At 40.9% G+C, this 25,061-nt stretch overlaps 1 protein-coding gene across 1 annotated transcript in view; it reads right to left on the bottom strand.

Moving 5' to 3' along the window:
• GRB2 (growth factor receptor bound protein 2) overlaps nt 1-25,061 on the bottom strand; it is a 49,640-nt gene that overhangs the window by 22,776 nt on the left and 1,803 nt on the right. Inside the window, exon 2 of the mRNA XM_033076784.1 lies at nt 21,839-22,061. Coding sequence (XP_032932675.1) covers nt 21,839-21,916 — 78 coding nt within the window. The 5' untranslated portion in view covers nt 21,917-22,061. The remainder of the gene's footprint in view (nt 1-21,838; nt 22,062-25,061) is intronic.

The raw sequence follows: 25,061 nt of genomic DNA, 5'->3' as shown, positions 1-25,061 counted from the left end.
AAGCTAATGGATCCTGGCAAGACACATCTGAAGATTTCTGCAGCTTACACAGAAAAAAACTCAGACTTCACACATGAAACAGCTCCAAAGTTCAGGGACACACAGGAAATGCTGGTGGGCTCATCAAGTCTCTTTTTGTGCTCTGTACTGTCAACAGTGACAGCTGCTGGTCCTTCTGACAAGTTTAATTCTTCACAGGTTACATCACCCAGGTGCAGAGCAAAAGTCATCCCTTCCATTGCAAAACTGCCCACAGGAGAAAGCAGGGCTTTGTGGTGCTGGAAATTACATGTTAATACCAGTGTACAAACCTCACACCTTTGGACATGGTACATCAAGTGATTGCTAACTGCAATAACCTCTCTGCAGCAACTGAGCAATCACAATTTGACAATCAGAATTTACTAATTTCTTTCACACCTAAGACCCAGCTGGACTCTTCTGCCTGTCCCCGGGGCACACTCTGCAATTTGCATTTGACAGTAAAGAAGAAGGGAAAGCCCACGGTTGTTCCACTACCCTAAGACAGCTGCCCCAAATGTCACCACCCCTCAGGTCAGGCCCCAGCTGCAAAGGCTCATCACTGGCCAATGAAGCTCAAGCTGCCATTTCCTCTTAGCACCAAGAAGGTTTTACAGCCTCAGTGATCTAATAAAAGTATTATCACCATCTATTTGAACTGCATTTTCCCCAATTTCAAAATACACTCTGACCTCCCCATCCGTGCATGTCAATCCCCATCCTACTGAGAAGAGTGAAATAAAGGGTGTTGAAATCTCATTTTGAGACAAAAAATGAAAATTACTTTTAAAAGGACCACACACAATTTTTTGAGCAAATTGCTGCAAAGCAACAGTGCCAAGAGAGCTGAAAACCCCTCCACAAACTACTGTCAGAATGTGCAAAGAAATCTCTTGAAATACATACCTATAGGTTTCAATATAATTTTTAATATAAATTTCAAGATAATAAATATATAATTAAATTTATAAAAAGACATTCTCCTATTGTTGTTAGGATGGGCAACAGCAGTTGCACCTGCACCTTTGGAAAAGCATCATTCAGCTTTGGCCATAAAATTTCCCAGGCTTATTGATGGAGAATAAAATGATATAAATGCTTGTGGGATGGAAGGACAAAGATTTTTATTAAGCAGACTTCACAACAAAATGGAAAAGTGATAACTAGTGATACTTAGACCAGAAAAATAGTATTTAAAGTAATCTAGAAAGCCTCATTACTTTTCTGCTGTGTTATGAAAAATCATCATCCAATCTCAAGGCTACATGAGGCATTCAGATGCAAGGCTCACTGCAGCTGCCTTCCACCACAAATTAATCCAGGGCTTACTGCAGCTGCCTTCCACCACCTCATCAATCCAGGGCTCCAACAACTCTGCCTGCTACAATTTTGTGCAGGACCTTATGGATCTTGTTTACAGAGCCAATCCCTGCCTCAAAGGGACTGCAATCTAGGCTCTGCTTTGCCAAGAACCAAGTTCAGGGGAGAAAAGAAGAAAAGCTTTGTGTTTGCCACAGGAACAGTTCACTGTGTTCATTTAAATTATCCTCCCCTCACAACAGAGAAGATATGATTCCTATCAAGTGAAAGTTAATGAATTCTCAACATCTTTATTTTTCCTTCCACCCTTGACAGCTCCTCACTGCAGTTGTTACCAGGAGAGTGTCACAGCAACAGCTCTTACCTCACCATCTATTCCCCCTTCCTCCTCCACTACCCCAAATGGAACAGGCTTGCTATCACTGAGCCAACTCATGCAATTCTTTATTCTTTGCAATTTCCTACCTCTCATTTGAAAAAACAAATACTTCACTGTTATCTAAAAATATATTAAAACATTGCCAGCAACTCAGCACTTAAAGCAAAACAACCATCACCACCCAGTGTGAATGCACAATAGAAGTAGCATTTTTGGTAAGGCAAGTGTTTGAAGAGTTCTTGAGAACTGCAAGAAAAATAAGTCAAGTTACAAAAAGAAAGGGCTGCTTTGCCATCATGAGACTTAGCCAAATGCACAGCCCCAGGGCAGGAATGGAGACTGCTGTCCAGGTCAGCTTGGGGTGGCTGATCCAACGTGCATGGGAGTGCACCCAGCACAACTACTTTATATCAAATCAAAGGCAACCTTACCTTAAAAAGGCAAACTCACAAGTCCAAAAAACCAAGCCAAAACAAAAAAAGCCAAACCCAAACCCCACCACACCCTTGTCCAGCTTACAGTGCAACTCTGCAAATGTCTGTGGTACCACAACACGAGTGACACCCAACACAGGGTGTCCTGTCTGTAAAGCTCAGACATGTCCCCAACACAACTCCACAAGCAGAGTTTGTGAAAGAGCTCAGTTCAGCTTCTCCCTGTATTTTCTTCCTTCCAGCCATTCATTCTCACCTCTTACTCTCCACCCCCATGCTGTGTTAGCCCAAGTGTTGGAGGAGTTAGTCAGGGCAGAGTGAAAGAAAAAAACCAAACATTTTCAAGGGCCCAGTTTTTTCCAACTAAGTCCCAGTGAAGCTTGGTTATTTGGGTGAATTCTGTTTCCACAGAGCACAGGAATTACAACCAGAGGAGAAGCTCAAGTGGTCCCTGTACTGCACAAGACATTAAGGCCTGACTGGAGTCAGACACTCCAAGCAGTTGGGAGTTCCAGGCAGCAACTTCAGTGATGTTCCAGCATTGGAGATTCTCTCAGAACCAGGAGTAACAATAAACACCACTGTACAGAAAAGCACTGTTTAGATGAGCTATAAAAATGACAGACCAAACACATGAGGAGAAGGAACCTGCTTCTTCCTACCCAGCTTCAGAGCACTATCACATCTTTTCCCCTTTTTCCAAATGTAGCTTCAGAATGGGGCTGACAAATACACTGCATGTTCAAAGATGACCAAGAGAATACTCAGAGCAATACCCAAATGCTTTTAAAAGAATTCCCTACACTATCTAATCTAGAACTCCATCAATGTAGTACAATAAAACCTCAATTATCCTATGAATCTGTTCAAACAGGAGTTACAATAAAATACCAATCTTTTAAAGACAGAGAATCACACTTGCTTTTTAACTCCTGCCACCAGCAACTGTCCTTTTTGCTTCCTTTTCATTTCCAGGCCTGAAGAAGCAACACCACTTGTTTTCATAATTGATGCCCAAAACAGTGCAGAGAGGACAGAGCTTCCTCCCCAGGTTACAGACAAAGAGCTCTTGTAATCTTCAAAGTCCACCTGACAATGTTTGTTCAGTAAAACATGTCAGCCCAGTGCAGAAGTCTCCTCTGTCACAAACTACAGAGTTAACCCTTTACAGTCAGTTAAAACTGAAATGACTTGCCAGTAACCACAGTGAAACTGCAGATAAGGAAAAACCAGGAAACTTTGTGCTCCATTTGAGTTGTCCCTTCTGCATTTTAACTACCCAGCTACATATTTTCCAGCATTTTGCATTTACTTCTGTGTTCTTGTAAGAATATGAGGAGACACTCCATGAAGTTTTATATTTTTGTGTGTCAAACACTGAGACAAAGCTCTGGAAAATCCCATTTTGTTTCAGAAAACCTAGTAAATAAAGCAGTTCTGACCTATCAGGAGCTAAGAATTTGCCAATCTTCTGAACTGTAATATCCACTACTAATTCATCATCATATGTGAATTGCATCCTTTGTAACTCAAGAGAGTTGATCTACCCATCATTTTAGACTGTCTGTCAAGACAAAAAACCCCAACCAAAAAAAACCCAACAAACCCAACCAAAAAAACCTCCCAAACTACAAACCACCACCACCATAGTGTATGACTCCAAGTAGCAAAGTCTTTGAGTGCTTCACTATTTCAGGATAAAATATACAATTAATCTGAAATTTGTAGAACACATTTCAACCATTTTTTCACTGCATTTTTGTAGCTGTTGAAGAAAGGGTTAAAGCCAGGACATTTTCAAATCTAGAGATTAAGTGTAATGAGATCAGAATAATAAGATTACCATAATCTGCCTCACACACATAGCTAGAATCAGCCCTAATCTCTTCATTTTGAGACAGATGGAAAAAGCATGAAATCAGAGATAACAGGAGGCCAATTTCCTAGAATCAGCAGCTTTGCAAGGTTCACCATAGCTGTAAGTCAATATTTTGCTAGATTTGTAGCTATTTAACCAATTCTAATATAACATATTGCAAGGGAGAATCAGGCATATCTCTATATCCATACTATATAAACAGTAAGTAATACATCAGTGTAATTTTAATATATTGCAGAATATTAAAGACTAAATTAGTGAGACTGCAGCCAGTACTGTTTACAGATTGTTTAGCTGAGTAAAGAGCAAACCATCTGAAAAACAAAGATCTTAAAACTGCGCATGACCAGAGGCTGCTCATTGATTTTTCCTATGGGGTGGATAAACATGAAATCACAATTTGTATCTGTGACCAGTCTGACAGAAAGCAGTCACAGGAAGGGACAGTTTTAATCTTGCTTTAAGACAGAGTATTAAAGAGCTGCAGCATGGAACCATCCCTTAACTCTTCTTTTTGGCAGGGGGGAGAGGGGAGGTACAAAATAGCCTCAAAAATACAAGAGGGTGGTTATGGTGGCTACTCTCCTCCTATCTGGGTGGAAGCTGGCCAAGAATCAACAATAGGGAAACTTAAGAAAAAAAAAGAAAAAGAAAAAAAAAAAAGAAAAGCATGCTGAATTTTAGCACTAAATAGGCTCAGGATGATGCTTTAGGATTAAGTAATACTGTTAAGGGAAACAGTTAAGCAAGCAACCATCCAAGGAATTAAAAGCAGACTGGTGGCTGTAAGAAAAATGGAAAATTGTATTTCAAACAGCTAACAGCCCTAACTTTTTCCCACAAAAAAACAAGCCCTATGCTGCAGGACAGTAAAAGCCTTAGTCCCTTCTAAATCAGATCCAGCAACATGACACCTTCGAGGTTCAATGTGATGATTTAGCAGCACTTTAAACAACTGCAAACCCGAGAAAGGGAAAAAAAAAGTGCCACAAGATCCAATCTCTTACTGAGCAGGTTCACCTGTCAGTTCAGACTAATTACTCCATAAGTCTCAGAGCACAGTTCCCATGCATCTGCTCTTGGCCAGTGATTTTACAATAGGTCTTAATTCAGCCCACAAAAAGCCTGTTGACACTCTCACAGCTCTTGTGATTTTGTATTTATTACATAGACACAGCCACAATTAGGAATTTGCTCAGTCTCCACACAAAGCTCTTTATTGCCTCAGCCCTGTTTGTACATATGCACAACTTGCTGCCCCCACCACTTATCTATCAATTTAAAATGTTAAATTTAATTCTCCTTTGTGGGGAAGACTTGCAGATCTGCCAAAAGCACTTATCACCCATTTCATTTTGGGATGGCTCCCTGGGGAAAGCCAGAAGGGGAGACTGATCCCATCAGCTCTGCACCAACAATCCCGTCCCCACAAAAGGAACAGCAGCACCAATAGTGTAATTTTATCCTCCTGGCAGAAATGAATTTTTGCTATCAGAATCTTAATCCAACTGCATGTAATCAAAGCCTTGCTTGAAACAAGACACTTTCATAACTAGATTAGAAATTCACTTATAAAGCAGCACTGACTAAAATAAAGAGAAATTACTGAAGCTTATTTTCCCTGTACAAATTAAGGCAATTTCAGCACATAGAAGAAACATTTTGGCTCAAACGTAAGAGCTCAGTTTTCTACAATATAAAAAACACCTTTTAAGGCATTTAAACTACTAATTTACCACCCACAAACTGCAATGATACTTATCAGAGATTTGTCACCTGCAGGGGGACAGTTTTAATCAGTGCATTTTTTTATTAAGTTTATTTAATGTTTTTACTGACTTATGTCTAGCAACATCTTGAAGAGGGACAGGTGTTTAGTCTGGCTGATCTTCAGAGTAAGAATATTTAATAGAAAAGGGAACTCTCCTCATTTTCCTGTAACTGCAAAACTGTTCCCACTTCCTTGCTGCTGGTGGGACTTGCACACACAAGAGGAAGACACTTGCAGAAGGTTTCTGATCCGAATGTTCAACACATCTGACTCATTCCTGCCCCTTTTGCATAATGCAAAGCACCCCAAGAGCCTGCAAGCCTGAGTGTGACAGATCAGACCACACTGGGGGCACTCTGCACCACTGGCTCCAGAACACCAAACTCACAGTTTCACAGGATGTCTCCAATCTCACCAAACCAAGAGAAAAGAGATGAAGCTTTACTGTACAACATTACATTAACAGCAGTGATTGCCCTGCTCTGTAACACCCAATGGGGGAGAAAGAAAGGATAATAAAGAGGCCATTTAATACAAAAACAGTTTTAAGGGACTTGCTTTCAAAGGCTTGAGAGGGCACACTGCTGGTGTTTCAATGGATGGGTGCAGGTAATCAGTCACACTTCAACAAAAAAAACAACCTGGTTCATTTAAAAACAACAACAACAACAACAACCACCACCCAACCAGGATTCTGCCAGTGTTGCACTAATAACCCAAAGTTCAAAGACAGTTCAACAGTCCATTCTTACATGCTGCTCAAGCCACCTCTGGAGGCTCTGCTCATTTCCACCTGGCCAGCTTTTACTAAGAGAAAAAGACTTCAAATAACAAACATACTGAAAGATCTTTGTTCACCAAAGCCATGATTAACACTGAATTCAAACTTCTGGGCATGCAAGAAGCAAACCTTAATATAAAAAAAAAAACAGTCACCAAGGCAAACACATTAAATAAAATATATATTAAAAATTATACAGGAGAAAAGGGTTTCAGTTAAATGGATTTTGCAGTTAAATAACCTTTCTGAAAATATATTTAGTCACAAATTTGCTTCACAGGTTGTTCTGAGCAATTATTCTAACAGTTTTAAAAGCCAGTTGGACCAAACTGCACCAAGTGGTTTTGCTCAGTGATCTTTCACAATCTACAACTGCTTTCAGTTACAAATCCTTCCTCTCTTTTCCAGGTTTGATCATGAGACACACAACTTGTATGTCACTATCTTTAACGTTGTATCTTAAGTGATTTTCTGAGGAAGGTTTGGGGAATGCACTTATCCACTATCAATCTTTTACACAGTGCCAAATTCCAGCTCCTCTGGCACAAAGCTTCCTCAGTGCTTTTCCAGTGACTTTAGCATATGCAAACCTCAATAGGGCAAACACATCAGATTCTCTAAAAACAGAGCAGGGCTGGTGTACCAATGTCTCATGTAGATCTTCAATCCATGACAACTTCCAGAAGAAATGGATGATTGTTTTCAGGCTGCTATAGGATAATGAACTATTGTATCCCAAAAATCTTTTTATGACATTTAAGTTTAGCTTATTTTTGGGTCACAACAGGCTTGAGTCAAAAAGTTATGATTCATTCCAACATTAATACATTTTTCTTTCTTCTCCAAACTCATCATTAAATGAAGGTTCAATTAGTGAAGAACCAATAGGATACAGAATGAAACACCCACAATTCTGTACTCATAAATCTGGAATAACAATTTCTGGAGTCACAGTGGCCTCAATTTAACCATAAAAAGCTCAACAATTTCTGGCCAAACAGGAAAGCTTAGCCCTTTTTTCAAAGAGAAAAGAAAAACACCCTCCCACCAGAGCCTGAAAAAATACACACTCCTCAGGAGACTGAAAAAAGAACAGGCTTTGAGATAACTGCTGATGGAGAGAAGGCCATCAGAAGCACAGACATGGAATCAGATGGTAAAGAATAAAGATCATCCCTTTAAAACAACAAAAGCTATCAGAACTAAGTGGCCTTTGTCTAAACCCAAAAAGAAGTGCCAGAAGTCACTGTGAATGGCAGAAAGTGGAAAGACACCTCTGTGGGAAAGGAGGAGGAAAGATGACACTGTCCAGCAAGGACCACACAGCCACAGCTGCTGATGCTGTGACATCCACTCAGGCCAAAACACTGCTCCCACTCTGACTTCAGCTGGGAAATACCAGGGCCAAGAACTCCAAAGCAAATTTTACTCTCATTCTACCTCAGAAAAAGTCCAAAATCACAGCTGTGGGGGCTTACTGAAACTAAACGGCTGAATTACACACTGGAAGGGAGGAGAGAGGGGAAAATGAGAAGAATTTAAAAAAAAAAAAAAAAAGAGGGGGCAACATTTGCACATCACAGTGATGCTTAAAAAAATCCCCTTGTGTAATAAAGTTCCTCTTTCACTTCAGAACTAATAAAATAGCATTTGTTCATGTCCCAGTCTCTCCATAAAAGGAAAATAAAGTATCGAAATGCCATTTATTCACACAAAGTTAGAGTAGAATTTTGTATCAAACAGACTGAGCCTACATGAGTCTCTTGTAGTTCACTATCCATGGATTGGGCTAAGAAACAGAGACAACAGAGTTGTCCAGAGTTACTCAGGGTTCAGGAAGAAAACCAGTATCCTAATACAGGAATAAGTTTTTTAAATTTAAAGAGACACCTACTTACATTATCTCAGAGGAACAGAAAATATCAAAGTGGTAAATGCTGCCTTTTTTTGAATATAACATACTCTTAGAAACACCAGCTATATTTACAATAAAAGTCTATTGCTGCTCTCTTGGTTTGTGGGGGGAAAAAAATATCCAAGAGTCTCCTGATATGAATAATGCAGAAATGAAATGCCAAAAGCAGTAACTTCCTCCAAAATCTTAAAGTTAAGACAGATGAGGCACAAAATTCTTTATGGAAAAGATCAGAGATAACTAAAAGCATCTCCTAATTAGTGTCTCAAATTAGAAGAACTGTTCCAGGTCAAGAAGAAATTAGAACAAGAACAGAACTCGTTATGGCTCCGTTGCAGTAACCTGGAAGGGACAGCACAATGCAGGGCACTGACACCCCAGGGTGTCTGATTTGACCACAGACTAATTTTAAGCTTCAAAGTACATTATAGCAGCACAGTATCTCCATTGTAAGTCACAACAAAAGCTAAAGCATTAAAACTCTCCCTTACTGGGAGATTCCAATCAGGAGATCAATGCCTTAGCCACAAAAAACTCCTCCCAGGGTCATGACAAGGGGTCAATCATTCCTACACAACAAAATGGGATTTTCAGACCATGCCTTAGTGTGAATGCATCCAAAAAGATTCCAAACAGTGGAGTTCTGGGAAGATCTCAATATGTGAAAGCCAAGTCAGGGATGTACTCACCAACCAGGACCAGGCCTTATCTAAAGATTTTAAAGTACACATGAGATGACAGATGCTAGCTGGTCCCAGCTGCTTTGCAGCAATACTGCCAGGGCACAGCCATAAAACCTCCCTGGAAGTACAGAGAATATCCAATTAAGTTGACTCAGGCAGCTGTTGGGAGGCTGGGCTCTTCTGGCAAGGCTATAAAAGCAAAAAGCAATCTTCACCTCAGACCTCCACTTAATCAGTGGCAGAGGAGAACAAAAATATAACTCTGTATAGAGGACAGCTGAATTACTCATTGTGATAAACTGGAAATAGTCACCAGGCTTTTCCAGGGTTTATTTGAGCTGCTTCATTTAAAAATGCAACAACTCAACTTTTGGCTACTTGTCCTCACAAATGTGCTCATTAAGAACAGAAGAATTCCCCCCTTGGTGGTTAAAAAGGAAACCAGAGGGTCAGTGTCTGCAGCAGGGGCTGTGCCACAGGATCTCATGACTGGCTGCAGCTTCAGGAGCCATCCAAGAAAGTAACAGAGGGGTTGAATGGCAAAGTTCATCAACAGAGTGATGAAATGTACTCAAACTCTAAAATTCATCAGTTACACTGGTAACTTTTAATACTAAAAGACCAAATGATAAATGTCAGATTAAATACAAAATACAAAATAACACACGTGAGGAAAAACACAACCCAAAAACCCCAAAGAATTGTAAATGTATGAAGTTAAGGGTTTTAAACTATTACTCCTCACCAATTATAACACAATGAAGGGGACAGCAATCTGAAAATAAACCAGAAACATTACCTGTTTCCCTTAAGAACAAAACAAAACAAATATTTTGACACTAAATTTGTGTCAGCCCCTCCATACTTTGAGTACTTACATTTAGCATTTTTTGAGATTGGTTAAAATGAATTATAAGAAGTTGCAAAATGAACCAAGATAAAACAAAGTATGGAATGGGTTTTGGACTATAGGAGATCAGACTCTCCCTACTTCCTTCTCAGAAAAAAGCAACAAAGACTAGAACACATTTGCAAATCAATTCTCCCCAGAAGAAGTACAGGGGAGATGTTTTCCTATTGTCTCTTGCAAGGGGAGGGCTAGAGAAGAAAAGAGAAAATTAGGATAACTCCTAGGTATCATGTTTCAAATAAAGCAAGTGACTTTATTCCACTTAATACATGTTTACATTGTGAGGATTTCATGCTGTAATGTACAGATGGATTCAAAATGAGTTTAGAAAATGCACAGAAGGTGTGGCCACCAATATTCAGGCACAGCCTCCAGCTGAGTGAGTCACTCCAGCCTGACTAAAGGAAGCCAACACCTTACACTGACAGGAAGATGATGTCCAGGGCTAAACATTTGACCAACACAGTCAGCACTAGAGGGGTCCATCTAGCCCAGTCTAGAATGGTAAATATTCAGAGTAGAGAGAAAAACAAATGAAAAATTTATGTGTAAAGAATTTTCTATTTATTTCATTTGTGAAATTGTGCAATTCACTTCAGACAGGAACTGCTCCCAGAAGACTGTGAAGAGTAGAATTTACTTCCATCAAAGAAAGCTTAAAGCATAATACATAATCCATTATAAAGGTACAATAAAGTGAGCATTATCTGTGGCAACCAGCAGTGAGTGGGAGAAAGGTGACTAATACAGGTAGCTGGCAGCACAGTACAAAGGCCATGTGAAATCAGCTCAAAACTGGCTGTGGAGGCTGAAAAACCTTGGCAAATCCAAGCACACCCCAGGAGTGTTACTTGATCCCTGCCATTAGGAAAGGAGAGTTAATTTTCACCCATTTGGATGATGGCTTCTCCCTCCCAGTTAGGAAACTGGGAATTTTGGGAACCATGAGTGAGGGAAAACAGATGCTTTTAGAAGATTTTGATTAGGTATGACCAGACTTCTCAGTTTTGACTGCAACTCTGACCAAGAACAGCTAAATTCAGTTAGAGTCAATGCAAACTTAGAAGATTGCATAACAGCATTTCTTTGTGAGGACTTTATAAACTAGGGAGCCCCTAAGGGTTCAGAAAAATACCCTGGGGGATAGTTCAGCCACTTCCACAGAATTTCACCCTGCAGCACCTGAGTCACCCATGGATTGTTTTCAGTAGCTGACCAGCCTGTAGAGCAGCTCTTTTATCAACATACTGCCCTATATTTAGTAACTTCAGCCTTTTTGGAAAGTTAAAAATAATGTTTTCTTCTCAACAAACAAGCTTTAGGGGAATTTATTACTCATCATGCAAATAGAATCAACAGTGCTTCTAATCTTACTGCGACATCACGCAGGTGTTTGCAATCCAAACAGAGACAGGTGGACTGAAACACAAATTTTTCAAAGGAAAGAAAGCTCAACAAAGTTTACAGAAATGCTGGAAGCCTTTTTACTTATGCCCTTCCTTATTACTCTCTAAAGAGAGTAAAGGTAACAGCTTGTGAAATTTCCAGACACAACAAGCTGTAATGGGAAGGGTGGAAATCAGGAAATGTGGGTCAACTGTAATCACTTTGGTTATCTTTATTTTGTTATGACCCTGCAGAGAAAGCTGTTGGCTTCAGTCTGAATTTTTCTAGGTAGGAAGGTTGGACATGATAATCTTAGGGGTCTTTTCCAACCTAAGCAATTCAATGATTTTAGGGAGAATCACAAGAGTCTTCAGCTGCCCATCCTGGGCACTCTTAACCTTACAGGCAATTTTCAGGGAAGAAAAATGAGGAATGTATCTCTTCTATGGAAGTGTCAAGACAGCTTGATGCTGGAAGGAAGTTTAAACACTCTGGCACAAACAGTCAAAACAGACAAATCCACACAATTTTTGACAAACTATAGTTTCAGGAGAGGTAGGGCAGAGGCGTTTGGTGCAAAATGTATTTTAAGAAATAGGGACAGAAGTGAAGGCGAGGAGGAAGCAGAAGCAACTTCTGCTTCCTCCATTCCAGTGATCAGCAGGGAGCTGAACTGCCAGCCCATGCTTGAGCACTTCCAGGATTAAGGACACATCTATTCCAAGTAGTCTTTGAGGACATGTAGAACAATACAGAAACAAAATTTAGCTGTGAAATATATGGACAACAGGTTCCCTTAATACAGCCTGGATGTCAAGCTGGTGTTCATGTCACTGAAATTCAAGCATTGTTCAAGGGCAAGGTTGGGAAAAAGAACATTTTAAATGCCAAATTTCATCTTTAAAAGTGCTCACTGTTCTTGGTTGCCACTTTCTCCTCATCCTCCTCCTTGCATTTGGTTCTTCCCTTCTTTTGCAACTATAGGATGCATTTTGAACCCTTGTTTCCCTCCCCCCTGCCAAAAATTTCCTTGATTAGTTGTGTCCCCCTAAGTAGTAAAGACTAGAGTACACTGCCTGAACTGCACAGGAACTCAGGAAAATACCTTTTGAGTAAAACTGGCAGATCTTCCAGAGGCACTCACAAAAGGTAGACACTTCTGCAGCTTAAAATCCTACTTATTCTAAAATAAATCCACTAAGACCAGGAATCTAAGCACAGCTCTTTCCAAGCAGACCATAATCTATTGTTAACAGCAGTAAGTAAAAACTAGATCAAATGGTTAAAGTATAATTTTCATATTTATGCTAAAGAAGTGCAGGTAACAAAAGAATACTTAAAATTTGACTGTACATCAGGACTTACAATGGCAAAACCTACTCAAGCTCAGCAAGAGTTGCAAGAATTCAAAATTTTGTGCCCATTTCTCACAAACCAGAGGGCTGACTAGCTCATACTACAAGCCTTCAGCACCAGCAGAGCTGCTATGATTAGTGGAACCTGCTGGCTCATACATAACTCATGAAGAATTCCCCCCTTTCCTCCCAAGGGAAACAATTTTGCATAACAGCAGCACTTCCCCCCACCCCCCCACATAAACCTGTAGAGTTTTAGTACAAGTTACAGCAAGAAATAGGTTGGCTCCATGGAGAAAGCAAGAATTCCAGAGACAAATTATTTAAATAAGAGGTTTTAGAGACTAACAGTATAATTACAGTTCAGCTGAAGAGAGGGGAAAAAAAAAAAGAAAAAAGCTTTCTGCTCTCTCTGCATGAGGTCCAGCTGCAGTGGAGCCAACAGGCAGCTCCCAGCACGGCGTGCAGACTGACACGAACTCATGCAAACCAGTAAATCCAGCAGGTACACACAGAATCATTATCCTCTGTTGTGTATTCTCTTCTTATATTTTATTTATAAAGGGCAGTAACATTTGAACATCACCCTTCTAAATTAATTACTCTACAGAGGCTGCCAATCTACTTCCTAGACAGAAATAGCTGTTCCTGGCTTTGCCTTATTCCAGTCACTGTTCTGAGCTGCCACCACAGATCAAAACCCAACAGATTTCAGGAGTCCCCAGTACCAGGACTATTTGCTTTTCACAACCTCAAACAGTTGGAAACAAAAGAATCCAAGATCAGGTATAGCAACTTAAATGAGCAGTCATTCCTGAAGGGGATAAAAAGCCTCTTAAGCTCTTTTTTTAAATGGGCTTTTAGTCAGTATCTACTTAAAAAAACACCATTCTTTTCTTAAAGAGAGACATACAGGCTGAGGAAAATTATGAACACAACCATTTAAAATGCAAATTTCAGATGCATCTAGTAACTAATCAGGAAGTATTGTTGAGTAGCATTTGGGATTCAGGAATATAATAAATACCCTAAAAATAATTTTCATGAGCAGTTTTGGAGACTGTCAGTTCACTCTTTGCTCCATTAGAGCTCAGCTGTACAACCCCGTGTGTTTAGCACATGTCATCATGAAAAAACACATTCTTAAGTTTGCTAAACCAATTCTCACTTGAGTTGTCAGATGGTGGCACCAATCATGCATACAAGCCATGGGAACAAGTTCAGGCTCCACCACAGACATTCTGCTTCACAACATTTTCTGTTCCATTTGAACACCTACTCCTAGGAGGTGTTACAAGATGTCTTCAAAGCTGAAGGCATGTGCCACTCACACAGTGCTTTAAATACTCAGCAACAGGGCAGGAGCCTCAAAGTGACAAACAAGGACAAGCCCCAGGCCTGACAGATTGAAATGGACAATGCTGCTGGTCTGTCTAAAAAGATTTGGCTCTTGGAGGGAAAGAAACAACTTTATCCAGCATTTCCCAATGTAGAAAATGAAAGCAAACCCATCCCATCCCCAAAGTCATAGAAAATATTCTCCTATCCTATTCTCCCTCCCAAGGGCCAAAGCATCCAAAAACCACATTTATTTCCAAGTGTATATTAATTATTCCAGTCACTGGTGCTTGCCCAGTCAGAGATAACTTAACTGCCACTGCAGGACCAGCAAAGGAAATGAAAGAGCAAGAACAGCTGGGGGAATAAAGCTGCAGATAAGAACTCGTGTATCAAACTGCTGCAGTATCAGTCTCCTCATCTGCCTTGAAATGCAGAACACACACAAGTCACCTACTCATTTGCATTTTAAATTTAACACAATTTTCAGAGAAAACTGAAAATGATAGAGATCAAAGGCAGCTTTCCTAGCAAAATGCTAAATCAAGCAAGCAAAACATAAAAACCTAGTGCCTCTTTTCACCAGTGCCCCAGTGAAACACATAACTGCACAAATGCTCCCTTTCTGAGGCAGTGAGACTGGGCACAGGAGAAAGAAAAAATCCATTCTCTAGGTGACTTTCTCATGTAAATATTCTATTCCCAAGTGACAGCTTCATCTCCATGGCTAGTCCCATCCCACTAGCACCTAAGGGCAGGGGGAAGAAGGGGAATAGGCTTATCCTCTGCTACACTGTGTTAATTAAGAGTAGCTGCTCAGGCATTAACACAGCAAGGAATTCATGCAGACTCGTGTGTGAGTTTTGTAACTCACACTGAATCCCACAGTGGGGTTAGCAATACTCCAGCCACCTCGAGGTCAGCCTGGCTGCAGCTAAAGAAGATCCAGCCCCTGCTCTTGCCCACACAGTCCAGACAAACCCACAGACCTGAAGACACCTCAGTTCTGCCTGCTGCAACAACCCTCTGCTGTCACACCTGAAAGGACATTCTGCAGTTCAGCACCACACACCAGCAGAAAGGTGATGACAGGAAAAACTCAAAACTCATCTCCACAAGGTCCTTTCTGCTGTTGAATCCTTTGCTGATGTGAATGGCTTTAAATGTGCTTTTTTGGGGGAGGTAGAGGACATGTGTGTAGGTGTGCTGGTTGTTTGTTGTTATGGTTCCAAAATTAGCTTTGATTCTTCAAACCTTATAAAATGCATATAAATAGAATTATTAAAAATTTAGTAAAGGTTGTAATTCAGTGAGAAAGAACAAATAGAGAAATCTGCCATCTTCAGTAAAATAGCTTATAATACAACACTCCAATCTCACAGCAACTGTGACAATGTCCAAACATTATCTTTAGTAGTTCTTCTGATTTAGATTGCTACTGTAAAATTAATCAAGTTTAGTAAATTAAAGCCCCTTTTTGTTCAATTTGATATTACAAGGTTTATTTGCTCCAGTGCTGATAGGGCACTAATGCCTAATTTTCTTATATTTTCATAAAATAGGATTAGTTTAGCCCAGCACTTTTTATACCTGAAGTTCAGGCTTCAGTATTTGATTTATGGTATGTAGCCCCTGGCCATTTCAAAGCACAAGGGATTTCATCAAGGGGTTTTATAGTTTACTCCTTATTAGGCTGAGCTCTACACAAAAACTGGATTTCTTATCTTCCTTTGCTTAGCTGGATCCTTATTAATTGTAGAGAGAAATTAGGAAAGTCTGAATATCACTACAAACAGGATCCCTCCTCCAGCAATAAGCAGAGCTCTGCACACAAAATGGAAATCTCTGCATACACTCCCAAACCTTAATACATGCCACTAAAAACCATAATCCTCCTTTTTCCCCTCCAGCTGCGATAAAGCTTTTGCCATATTAATTTAAAACAATAAATTAAATCAAAGTTAGTTCATTAACACCCAGGATGTCCAAGAATAACAGATGTTACTGGTCTGAAATTGTCAGACAATCCCTGATCACAACAGTTAACACAACAGAAATGTTACCTGACCAAAGAGGGGAGGCAGCACTTTTGTGTTGCCAGTGAATAAAAACAAAAGCACATCAGGTTGGTTGCAGTTTGACAAGCAGGTTGAACAAAGCAGATAAATAATTTATGAAGCCAAAATGTGATTTGCTGCTATGCCTGTGCTAACACTTGTCTGTCATGCCTGGCATATCACAAGCTGGACCTTGCAGAGAGGCTGTAACAGCTCTTCCATGGCAAAGGCTGCTGAGCTTCACATTAGCACCGTGTCCCCAATTATCACAGAATGCAGCACATGCCAAGGCAGTGTCACAGAATCAGCTGAGCTGACCACTAGCTATAGCCAGTGTTTGTTCAACATTCTGAACTCCTGCAGCCTTCAGGAGCTCACAGAGCTCATCTTTCTCCACTTTCAGGGGCAAGTTTCAATAATCATCACAAAAACCTTCTAAATAAAATCAAAGACACTGTATTTAAGGTGGAATGTGTTTACTTCTTGCTTGCAAAGACCACTGGAATACTCCATATTTGTTTCCTGCACAGAAATACCCTCAGCAACATGATCTTGGTCTAAGCTCTTCTACAAATACAGAACACACACTTTGTTAAGTTTAGGTATGTCCTTCCCACACACTTCACCCTGATGCCTGCAGAAGCTGGTTAATGGAACATAACCCACCTGCAGATTTTATACATAAGAGGAACAATATTTGAGAAGTTTGCACTCAAAACAGGCATTGAACACTTTGGCAGATCAGAAGAATGCAGCCCCTTATAGCAGCATCTCTTTGTGACACAGATTTCCAACTGCCAGGCTGCCAAATCAACTACACATTTCAGATAATTGCACTTGGTTTATGTCTCTAATGTTCTGACAGTTTCACCATTTTAGACTGCAATATTGATCACATATTGATGGCAATTATCATCCTTATTCAAGGCTATCAGCCAGAGAACTTGACCTAAGCACACCTCTAGAAATCAACCATCACACAGAGCAGAGCTGCCACTCACAGCTAAGTCACAGAATACTGGAGCTTGGCAGGGCCTCTGGAAGTCACTCATTCCACCCCCCTGCTCAAAGCAGGTCTAATTAGATTAGAGTGCTCAGGGACTTGTCTGGGTAACTCCAAGGATGGGGATTCCACAACTTCTCTGGGCATTTGACCTATTTCACTAGAAAGCACACAGTGCTTGCAATTTGGCTGAATCATTAATTCAGAAAATTGTTTCTCAAACATTAAAATCAAGACCACACTCAGTCCATCCTATTACAACAAATGGGAAATGATGGAGGAGTGTGTAAAGAAGGGAGAGGAATCATGAATGTGAAGACAGTTTTACTCAAACCAGGAAAAATACTGGCATGCCTCTTCAGCAAGCCATGAATTTCTGTTCTCAAGGACAGACACCAGGACATACCAGCCAATGCAGGTGAGGTCACAGATGAGGAGGGGGAAAGAGCAGAAGGGAGAGAGTGCTCCCCTCATTTATCATCATTCTGCCTCTATCTGAAACTGTTCCACTCTATCCTGACACAGAAAAATGGTTTTCATGCAGGAACTGAAAATGCCACCTCAGCATCAAGTGTTAGCAAACACTCAATCCTTTTAAGGGCTGACAAAGAAAATAAGTGTGGTGACAAACACTCATGTGGACAGAACCGCTGGCGACCGTCAAGGGTATGATCAGAATGGGAAAAATAATCTTGACTTTGCTGAACAAAATTGTGAGGTGATCAAAATCCTATCAAGGAAATCCTTCTTTTAGCACATAAGGAACCTGGTTTGTGTATCACACAAAAGTGAAAACCTCAAATTCAAGATGGTGGTCTTCTACCACCTGAACAATTTGAATAATGAAAACAATCTCTAAGCACCCATGAATTAATTATGCTGACATCTACTGGGAACAGGAACTTACTTCTTCAGAAGATTTTCTAGCTATGCCCCAATAGCTAGAGAAAGAGGAAACTGAACAATAATTTCTAGTTAAAAACAGAACAATTCTAACATTTAAGATATTAAGTAATATGTTTAGTGCTCCTGCATTAACCACACAGAAACAGTTCTCAGAGCACCATGGCATTAACTTTACACTTCTGATTACATTTAGAAGGGGTAGAGAAATCACAATGAGATGACAAAGAATGGTGATTTTTCTTCTCTTTTCTCCCCCTGGTTCCTGCCAAACCATCAGCAAGTACTAGCACAATTTAGATCTGGGTATTTGCCACTTAGCATGAAGGCCAATAGTTGTGGGGGACATAAAACCTGAATAACAAATACAGAGACTGAATTTAACTCCTCCCAACTTCAATATACATAGAAAAAAAATAAAGGGTGAAGACTGTAAAGGCATCAGGACAGCTGTCAACTGTTCAAAGTGAAAAAAATAGTAAATCAAGATTTCAAGTAGGAATCCCTCAGCTTCTTTCACTTTTTTAAGCAACAGGACCACTTTCACCCCTCCCAGTAGGACTCCAGTCACCAACAAGTTCCTGTGAAGCAACAGGAAATGCATGAAGCTAGAGAGCTGCAGCACTGTCAGAAGACACAGAAGGAAGCAGCAATCTTGCCTTTATTTGAAAAAGGCTCAGCAAGTATTATTTGGAGTATGTGAAGTTTAGAGAAAGCTGTCCCTGATCACCTCCTGCAGTACCACACACTGCTGCAAAAGGGTAGAGGAGCCACTGCACTGCCAGGCTTGCAGAAACCATAGGAGCAGCTTTTACCACCTAGTGCCCAAAAAAAAAAAAGAAAAAAAAAGGCCAAGCACTTTTCCTCTTCACTCAGCTGTTTTACAATTGCAAGACAAAGGTCAACTATCTTCACTCACTTTTGGAAACCAGCCACAAGATTACTAACAACCAGCTTAATGGCTCCAGTTCAAGTGCTATTCAATCAGGTCCTGAATCAGAGGGTAGGCAGCAGTAATGGCACATGACATCATAGGCAAGTTATCTGCTGAGGTCACAGCAGCCAGACCGGGCATCTCTGCCTGCTCTCCCCACAGGGAGAAACATGGACTTCCAAGGAGTGGGAATGAAACTGTTAAGAGATTTTGTTCTAGCCTTGTATGACACATTTTGTCACAAATCAGTGCTCTGCCATCCTCAAATGGCCACGAGGCTGATGTGGCTTTCTGGAGTGCATCACCACAGGTGTCTCACAGATGGAGGTGCATTCAACATGTTACAAGTCCATTCCTCTTCCCAACTCCTTTGAGGACAAGGAGGTTTGACCTGGTTAATGAGAGACATCACAAGGGGCACATGACTGGGATACCTCGGTGATGAACAGAGCTCTAACACAGATCTGCTATTTCCAGTGGAAATTCATTTCTACAACCTCAAACACATTTGAAATGAAACAGATTTTTCAAAGCAACAAAGTGCCACAGAAGTTTGTCAGTTTGGGTAAACTGGAACAGTTCTAGCTCGATTGGATTTATTTGGTTGATATTCACCAGCTTCACACAGTGAATCTCACCACACTGCACAGAACTCAGCTCAACTGTGCTGAAGGATTCCTGAAACTCCTGATGTTTACACTGACTTCAGGGAAAATCCTGATCAATTTACCATTCCTGTGGCTCAGTTTCTACATCAATGAGGTAAACATGAAAAATTTGTGAGCATTTCTATGTGAATGTGAGCTGAAAAGAAAGGAAATACAGACTGAAGAACTGTTCATAAAAGTTTTGAGGAGGTGTTCAGCCTAGGTTTTGGGTTAAGTAGGAAAATCCTTCTTTGTATTCCAGGAAAAGTATAATTTTATTGCACTATAACAGCATATATATGTTTCTATTTGTGTGACAAAACTTGTATCTGTGGGATGACATCAAGTAGACAGGACTCAAGAACATCTTGCTATCAGCCACTGCACAGATGCAAGACCTTTAACACAGATTAAACTTTAAAAGCACTAAAAATATATTTTTCCTTTACTTCTTAGAGAAGAACATATTTTTAAACAAATGAAAATTTTATTATATTTCTTCACATACTTAAGCAAACTTCTACCCCAAATGAAATGAAAATAGCTGAGAGTACACTTTACAATAAACTGTATTTCATTACACTTCATTTTCCCTTCCTGTTCAACATTTTCTAGAAGCTGACTTCAGCTATGCTCTACTTCAAATACACCACAAAAGTTGAGAGCAGCTAGCAGTAACACAAAACAGAAGAACACAGCTCAGGTTAAAAAAAACCCAAAAACAAATCAAGGTTATCCCTGAAGGTTTCCAAAATTCTGACAGTCTCAAACATTTAAAAATAGCCCTAGGAAATATTCTGGTAATTCACACACACAGTGGCACTGAGGTGTAAAGGTTTAACAGGAGTTTTCAGGCCAATTATGAGTCAGGGATGTGTAGGACATACACAGATGCAGTCATTTTTTAAGTTAAAATCTCAAAGCATTATATGCTTTAGCAACCTTTATCTGTTTACTGCTTCATGCTTTTAACAAAGCCACAGTTGAAATATCAGCTGTAAAAGACACATATAAGGTTTACACATAAAGGTTATTTTTTCCAGCTAATTTTGAAATGTAGTTAAAATCAAGCCCTTCCCTGGCAAAAATGTTGAGCAGATGAGTAATCCCACTGAGGTCTGCTGGACTTGATTTGTCAGCACACACACAGTTACAGCCTTACATCTGCAGGAAAAGCACCTCTCAAAACTGCTTCTACTCTAAGCATTTTAGAAAAAAAGCAGCTTGAAAGTACCTTAATACCAAATATATCACACTTTATGGAGAACTAGTGAGTATGTGAATGAATTTCATTAAAGCATTTTACTTTAGTTTGCTTTACAATATGGCTCTTATTACTTGGAAGCAACAAAGCTCTGAGCTACACTTCACTGAGGTCAAATCACTACGGATTTTTTTTTTTATTCCCTCTCAAAATAAAATTTTGGGCTTGTTCTGTGTGTCCAGTTTTATTACAGTTGTAGAAACTCAACTGTTTTTTCAAATTCCTGTAATATAGCCAAGATGAAGCCTAAAAAACCTTTGATATATTGAAAGAACCATAGACAAAAATTCCTCTTATGCACTCCAACATTCACTTACATCTGCACAGATCCATTATACATTCAGCCACAAGCTTATCACTCCAGTTCATCAGGACTGAAGATAAAACTCAGCTTCGATATTTGACAGCCTGATGCTAAAAGATTATCTACTGAGAAATAATCAAATGACTGTTCTTTGATATTAGAATCCTTGGCAGGAGGCAAAGAAAAGGAATACCAAATTGATCTTGATTACTTTGTGGGGCTTCCTCTCATAATCTCTACACTGAATTCCCCTTTCTCTTGTACTTCTGCTTATTTGTTGTCGTGTTCATAATTAAGTTTTCAAATATTCCAATCTCAGAAGAGAATTGAGAGACTTTGGTATGCATGCTTAATACTGAAACAAAAACAGCCTCTCCTGCTCGCAGAGAGGTGTGACTGGGATTTAGAAGATCTTGAGGCTCCGTATTAAAAGGAGATGGCATTCTCTGGGGAGCCAGAAGAGGGTCAGGTCAGACGGACAGGAAGAGACTCCGAGAGAAACTGCACAGCCCAGGGGTAGAGAGGCAACTCCCGATCCCGACCCCTCCGCTTACCTTAAGGATATCCCCCCGTTTGAAGCTCAGCTCGTCGTCCGCGGTGGCTTTGAAGTCGTACTTGGCGATGGCTTCCATGCTGGGGCTGCCGCGCCCGGCGGTGCGGGCGGTGGGCAGGAAGCGCTCCCTGAAGCCTCCGCTCCTCCCGCGGCGGCGGCTCCCGGCTCCGTGCGAGGCGCCGGCCCCGTCTCTCACATACAGGGAGGCCGGGGGACGATCCGCCCTAGGGGAGGGGGAGGAGGAGGAAGAGACGGGCCATTAGGGGAAGTGGCACGGATCGATGGCCGGGGCCGCGCCCAGCGCCGCTCCCTCCGCGCCGCGCGGCTCGGCCGCCGCTTCCTCCCGCCGCCGCTCGGCCGGGCCCGGCTCGCCCGAGTGACGCGTCCGGCGGCCAATGACAGCCCCGGGGCTGCCGGGGGCGGCACCGGCACCAGCACCGGCCCGCCGGGAGCCGCCGGCAGCCCTCGCCCCGGGGCTCGCAGCGTCCCGCTGCCCGCGGCACGGCCCTGCAGCGGCACAGCCCTGCCCGCAGCACGGCACAGCCCTGCGCCGCCTCTCCCGGGAGCTCTCCCGCTCCTCGCAGCGGTAATTCCACGGGCTCGGCCAGGGGATGCGCTCCGCTCCCCACCGGCTGCCCTGGGAGACACCCGGCCCGCATCGATGGTTTGGGTTCTGCCATTCATACAGCTCGTGTGGATTTAAATACAAGCTAGACAAAGCAGAGAGTGCTACTGGGTTTTTGGAATGGAAACGGCTATCAGAAAGTGTCCTCAAATAATATGACCCAGAAATAAAAGTTTAGACTGACTCTAAGTAAAAGCAACCATCCTGAAATCACAGTGCTTTAGGCAGTAGAACATGTTAAAAAATCTTTGTAATTCAGTGTGACAATCAACAAGTTTGTGTCTCTTACAGGCTCAGAGAAGACATTAAATCAAACCTGGCAAATCATATATACACACTGAAACCACTGAAAAGGCTTAAATCCTGCTCTCAGGTTTGAATAGGAATGATTTACTATAACTCCAACTACACTTGACAGCAGAGAAGCTAAATAATCAGAAAAAAACCCACAAAAACACAAGTGAGACTGTCTATAAGTTAAACCCTACCATGAATTCTCCCTTGAAGAGCTCACAGAGCTGGCACTTGTTAATGACAATTCAAGACAGAAGAGCTCTGACAAACACTGGGGAACCCACGCACCTGCTAATTCAGGCTCTATGGTTGTGGCCCAGAAAGAGCCCTGCTGCATGCAAAGGCAGCAGATGGCAACAGTAATTTCTCATTTCAGAGAAAAACCTGCTTTACAAAAATACAGTTCAGCAATTAGGATGCTTATATTCCATGAGCCCCAGGTTTGCTCAAGCTTCAGCTCCCTGTAGAGAATAATGAAGCTCGAGGCAAACACCAGAACTGAGATGGTATCACAGGAACCTGGCAGAATGAGAGGAGGTATTTACAGGATTCACCTTGATCAAATAAAGATCAGTTTATCAGGGTCCCCACATGGACAGAGCTTTGGGATTTCTTTGGTCCTCCTACACAGCACTACTGAAACATCAGCAAGGCTGAAAACAGAGTCACCTGTCACAAAGATCCCATGGAACAATGTCCCCGTGCTGCCCTGACTGATGGAAATAAATGTACTGGATCTAAGCTTCAACCAACACACATAATGAAATCTATAAAGTGGATCATTGTAACTACATTTTGGAGATTATGAAAGACTTGATTTTATTCTCAAGGCTGATGAAAAACCTTTCTGATGTGAGTCTTTCACATCATACCAGCACACTCATCCAAACAGCAACAATTACTTCCCTTCATCAGAAGGTATTTTGTCTTTGCTGCTTTTAGTGTGTTGTGTTCACTGTCTCCTCACCTTTCCAACCTGGTCTTTTGGGGTTTGTCAACTGATGGTACTGATAGTTTTCTGCTATTACAGCACCATTAAAGGGCAACATGAATGACACTGTATGAAGCAATGGAAAATGCAAACTGCTCAACACTTGTTGTCTACCTGTTCTGTATCTTTCATGGTAAAAAAAAATCTATTTCTAGTACTTCTTAAATATTACTTGCAGCAACCTTTTGGTGTTTCTACCACCACCACCACACAGGTGAAGACAAACACCTCCAACCAAGGGAGCTTGAAAACGCCAAGTTCAAACCTAAGAACGTAACACCAAGTTGCACAACTTAAAGTACACACTAAAAGCTTGAGACACATTTGAAGAAAGAAACTATTTATAAATATTCTTTTTTTGGGGCACACAAATATTGCTACCCAGTGCTTCACTACCAACTAAGAATTACTGTTTTTAAACTGCAGGTGTTAATACACAACTTTCTTAGAGAAACTGATGCAGCATTTCCAAGAACTATACTGGCATTTCCCTGAGCTTAGTAACAACACAATGTCGGGAAAATTTCCAGCACAATTCCAGATGAAAGAGATTCATCATGCAATACTCTTTAAACATGCATTAGTATTACTACCACCATCAGATATACTGTCAACATACAAAGGAGTGATGTTTCCAGGTAACAATGTTAACAGCAACTGCAGTGTAGAACAAAACTTTAACCTTCCTGACTTTAGACAAAAGTGCAGCTGAAGTTTAGGCATTAAAGTTGCATAAGAAACTGGGAAAAGCTTTGAAAATATTAAACCAAGATATGCAGCAAATGTCAGGAAAGGTAAAGTCAAGGCATAATTCCCTAAAGTCTCTTAAGGAAGCATTTGCTACTTATAATCTTATTAAATTAGTTCTTACACACATTCAGCCATGTCATTATTAAAATATGAACAAACCAAGTGCATGAGGGGGCAAAAAAGCCCAGCTGTATCTGCATCAGGAGAGAGCAGTGCAACAGGACTTGTTACTGCAGTGAGCCCAGGCCACAGACTGCAAATGGAGTGAGGCTGCTATGAATGAATAACAGCCAATATATGAACACAGTGATTACATGTTACAAAAATTATCAGATGATCTTGCTAGAGAAATGACTAAGACTTCTCAAAATATCAATGTTTCTCACCTTACTGTGACTTGGGTTAAGACTTCCTTTGCTCTTATAAATGCTGGGAGGGGTGAGAGGAAGAAAAGGTAGCAGCTGCAGCTAACAGTAAATGCTCATTAGCAGTAGTGCTGCAGCTCAGGATGGAATAAAAGTAATTATAAATACAAACCTCCCTGTTGTGGCCAACAGGAAACAA

The sequence above is a fragment of the Catharus ustulatus genome, chromosome 20 (genome assembly GCF_009819885.2).
Source record: "Catharus ustulatus isolate bCatUst1 chromosome 20, bCatUst1.pri.v2, whole genome shotgun sequence".
NCBI lineage: Eukaryota > Metazoa > Chordata > Aves > Passeriformes > Turdidae > Catharus > Catharus ustulatus.
The sequence above is the reverse complement of the archived record's forward strand: the minus strand, read 5'-3'. Positions and strand labels throughout refer to the sequence as shown.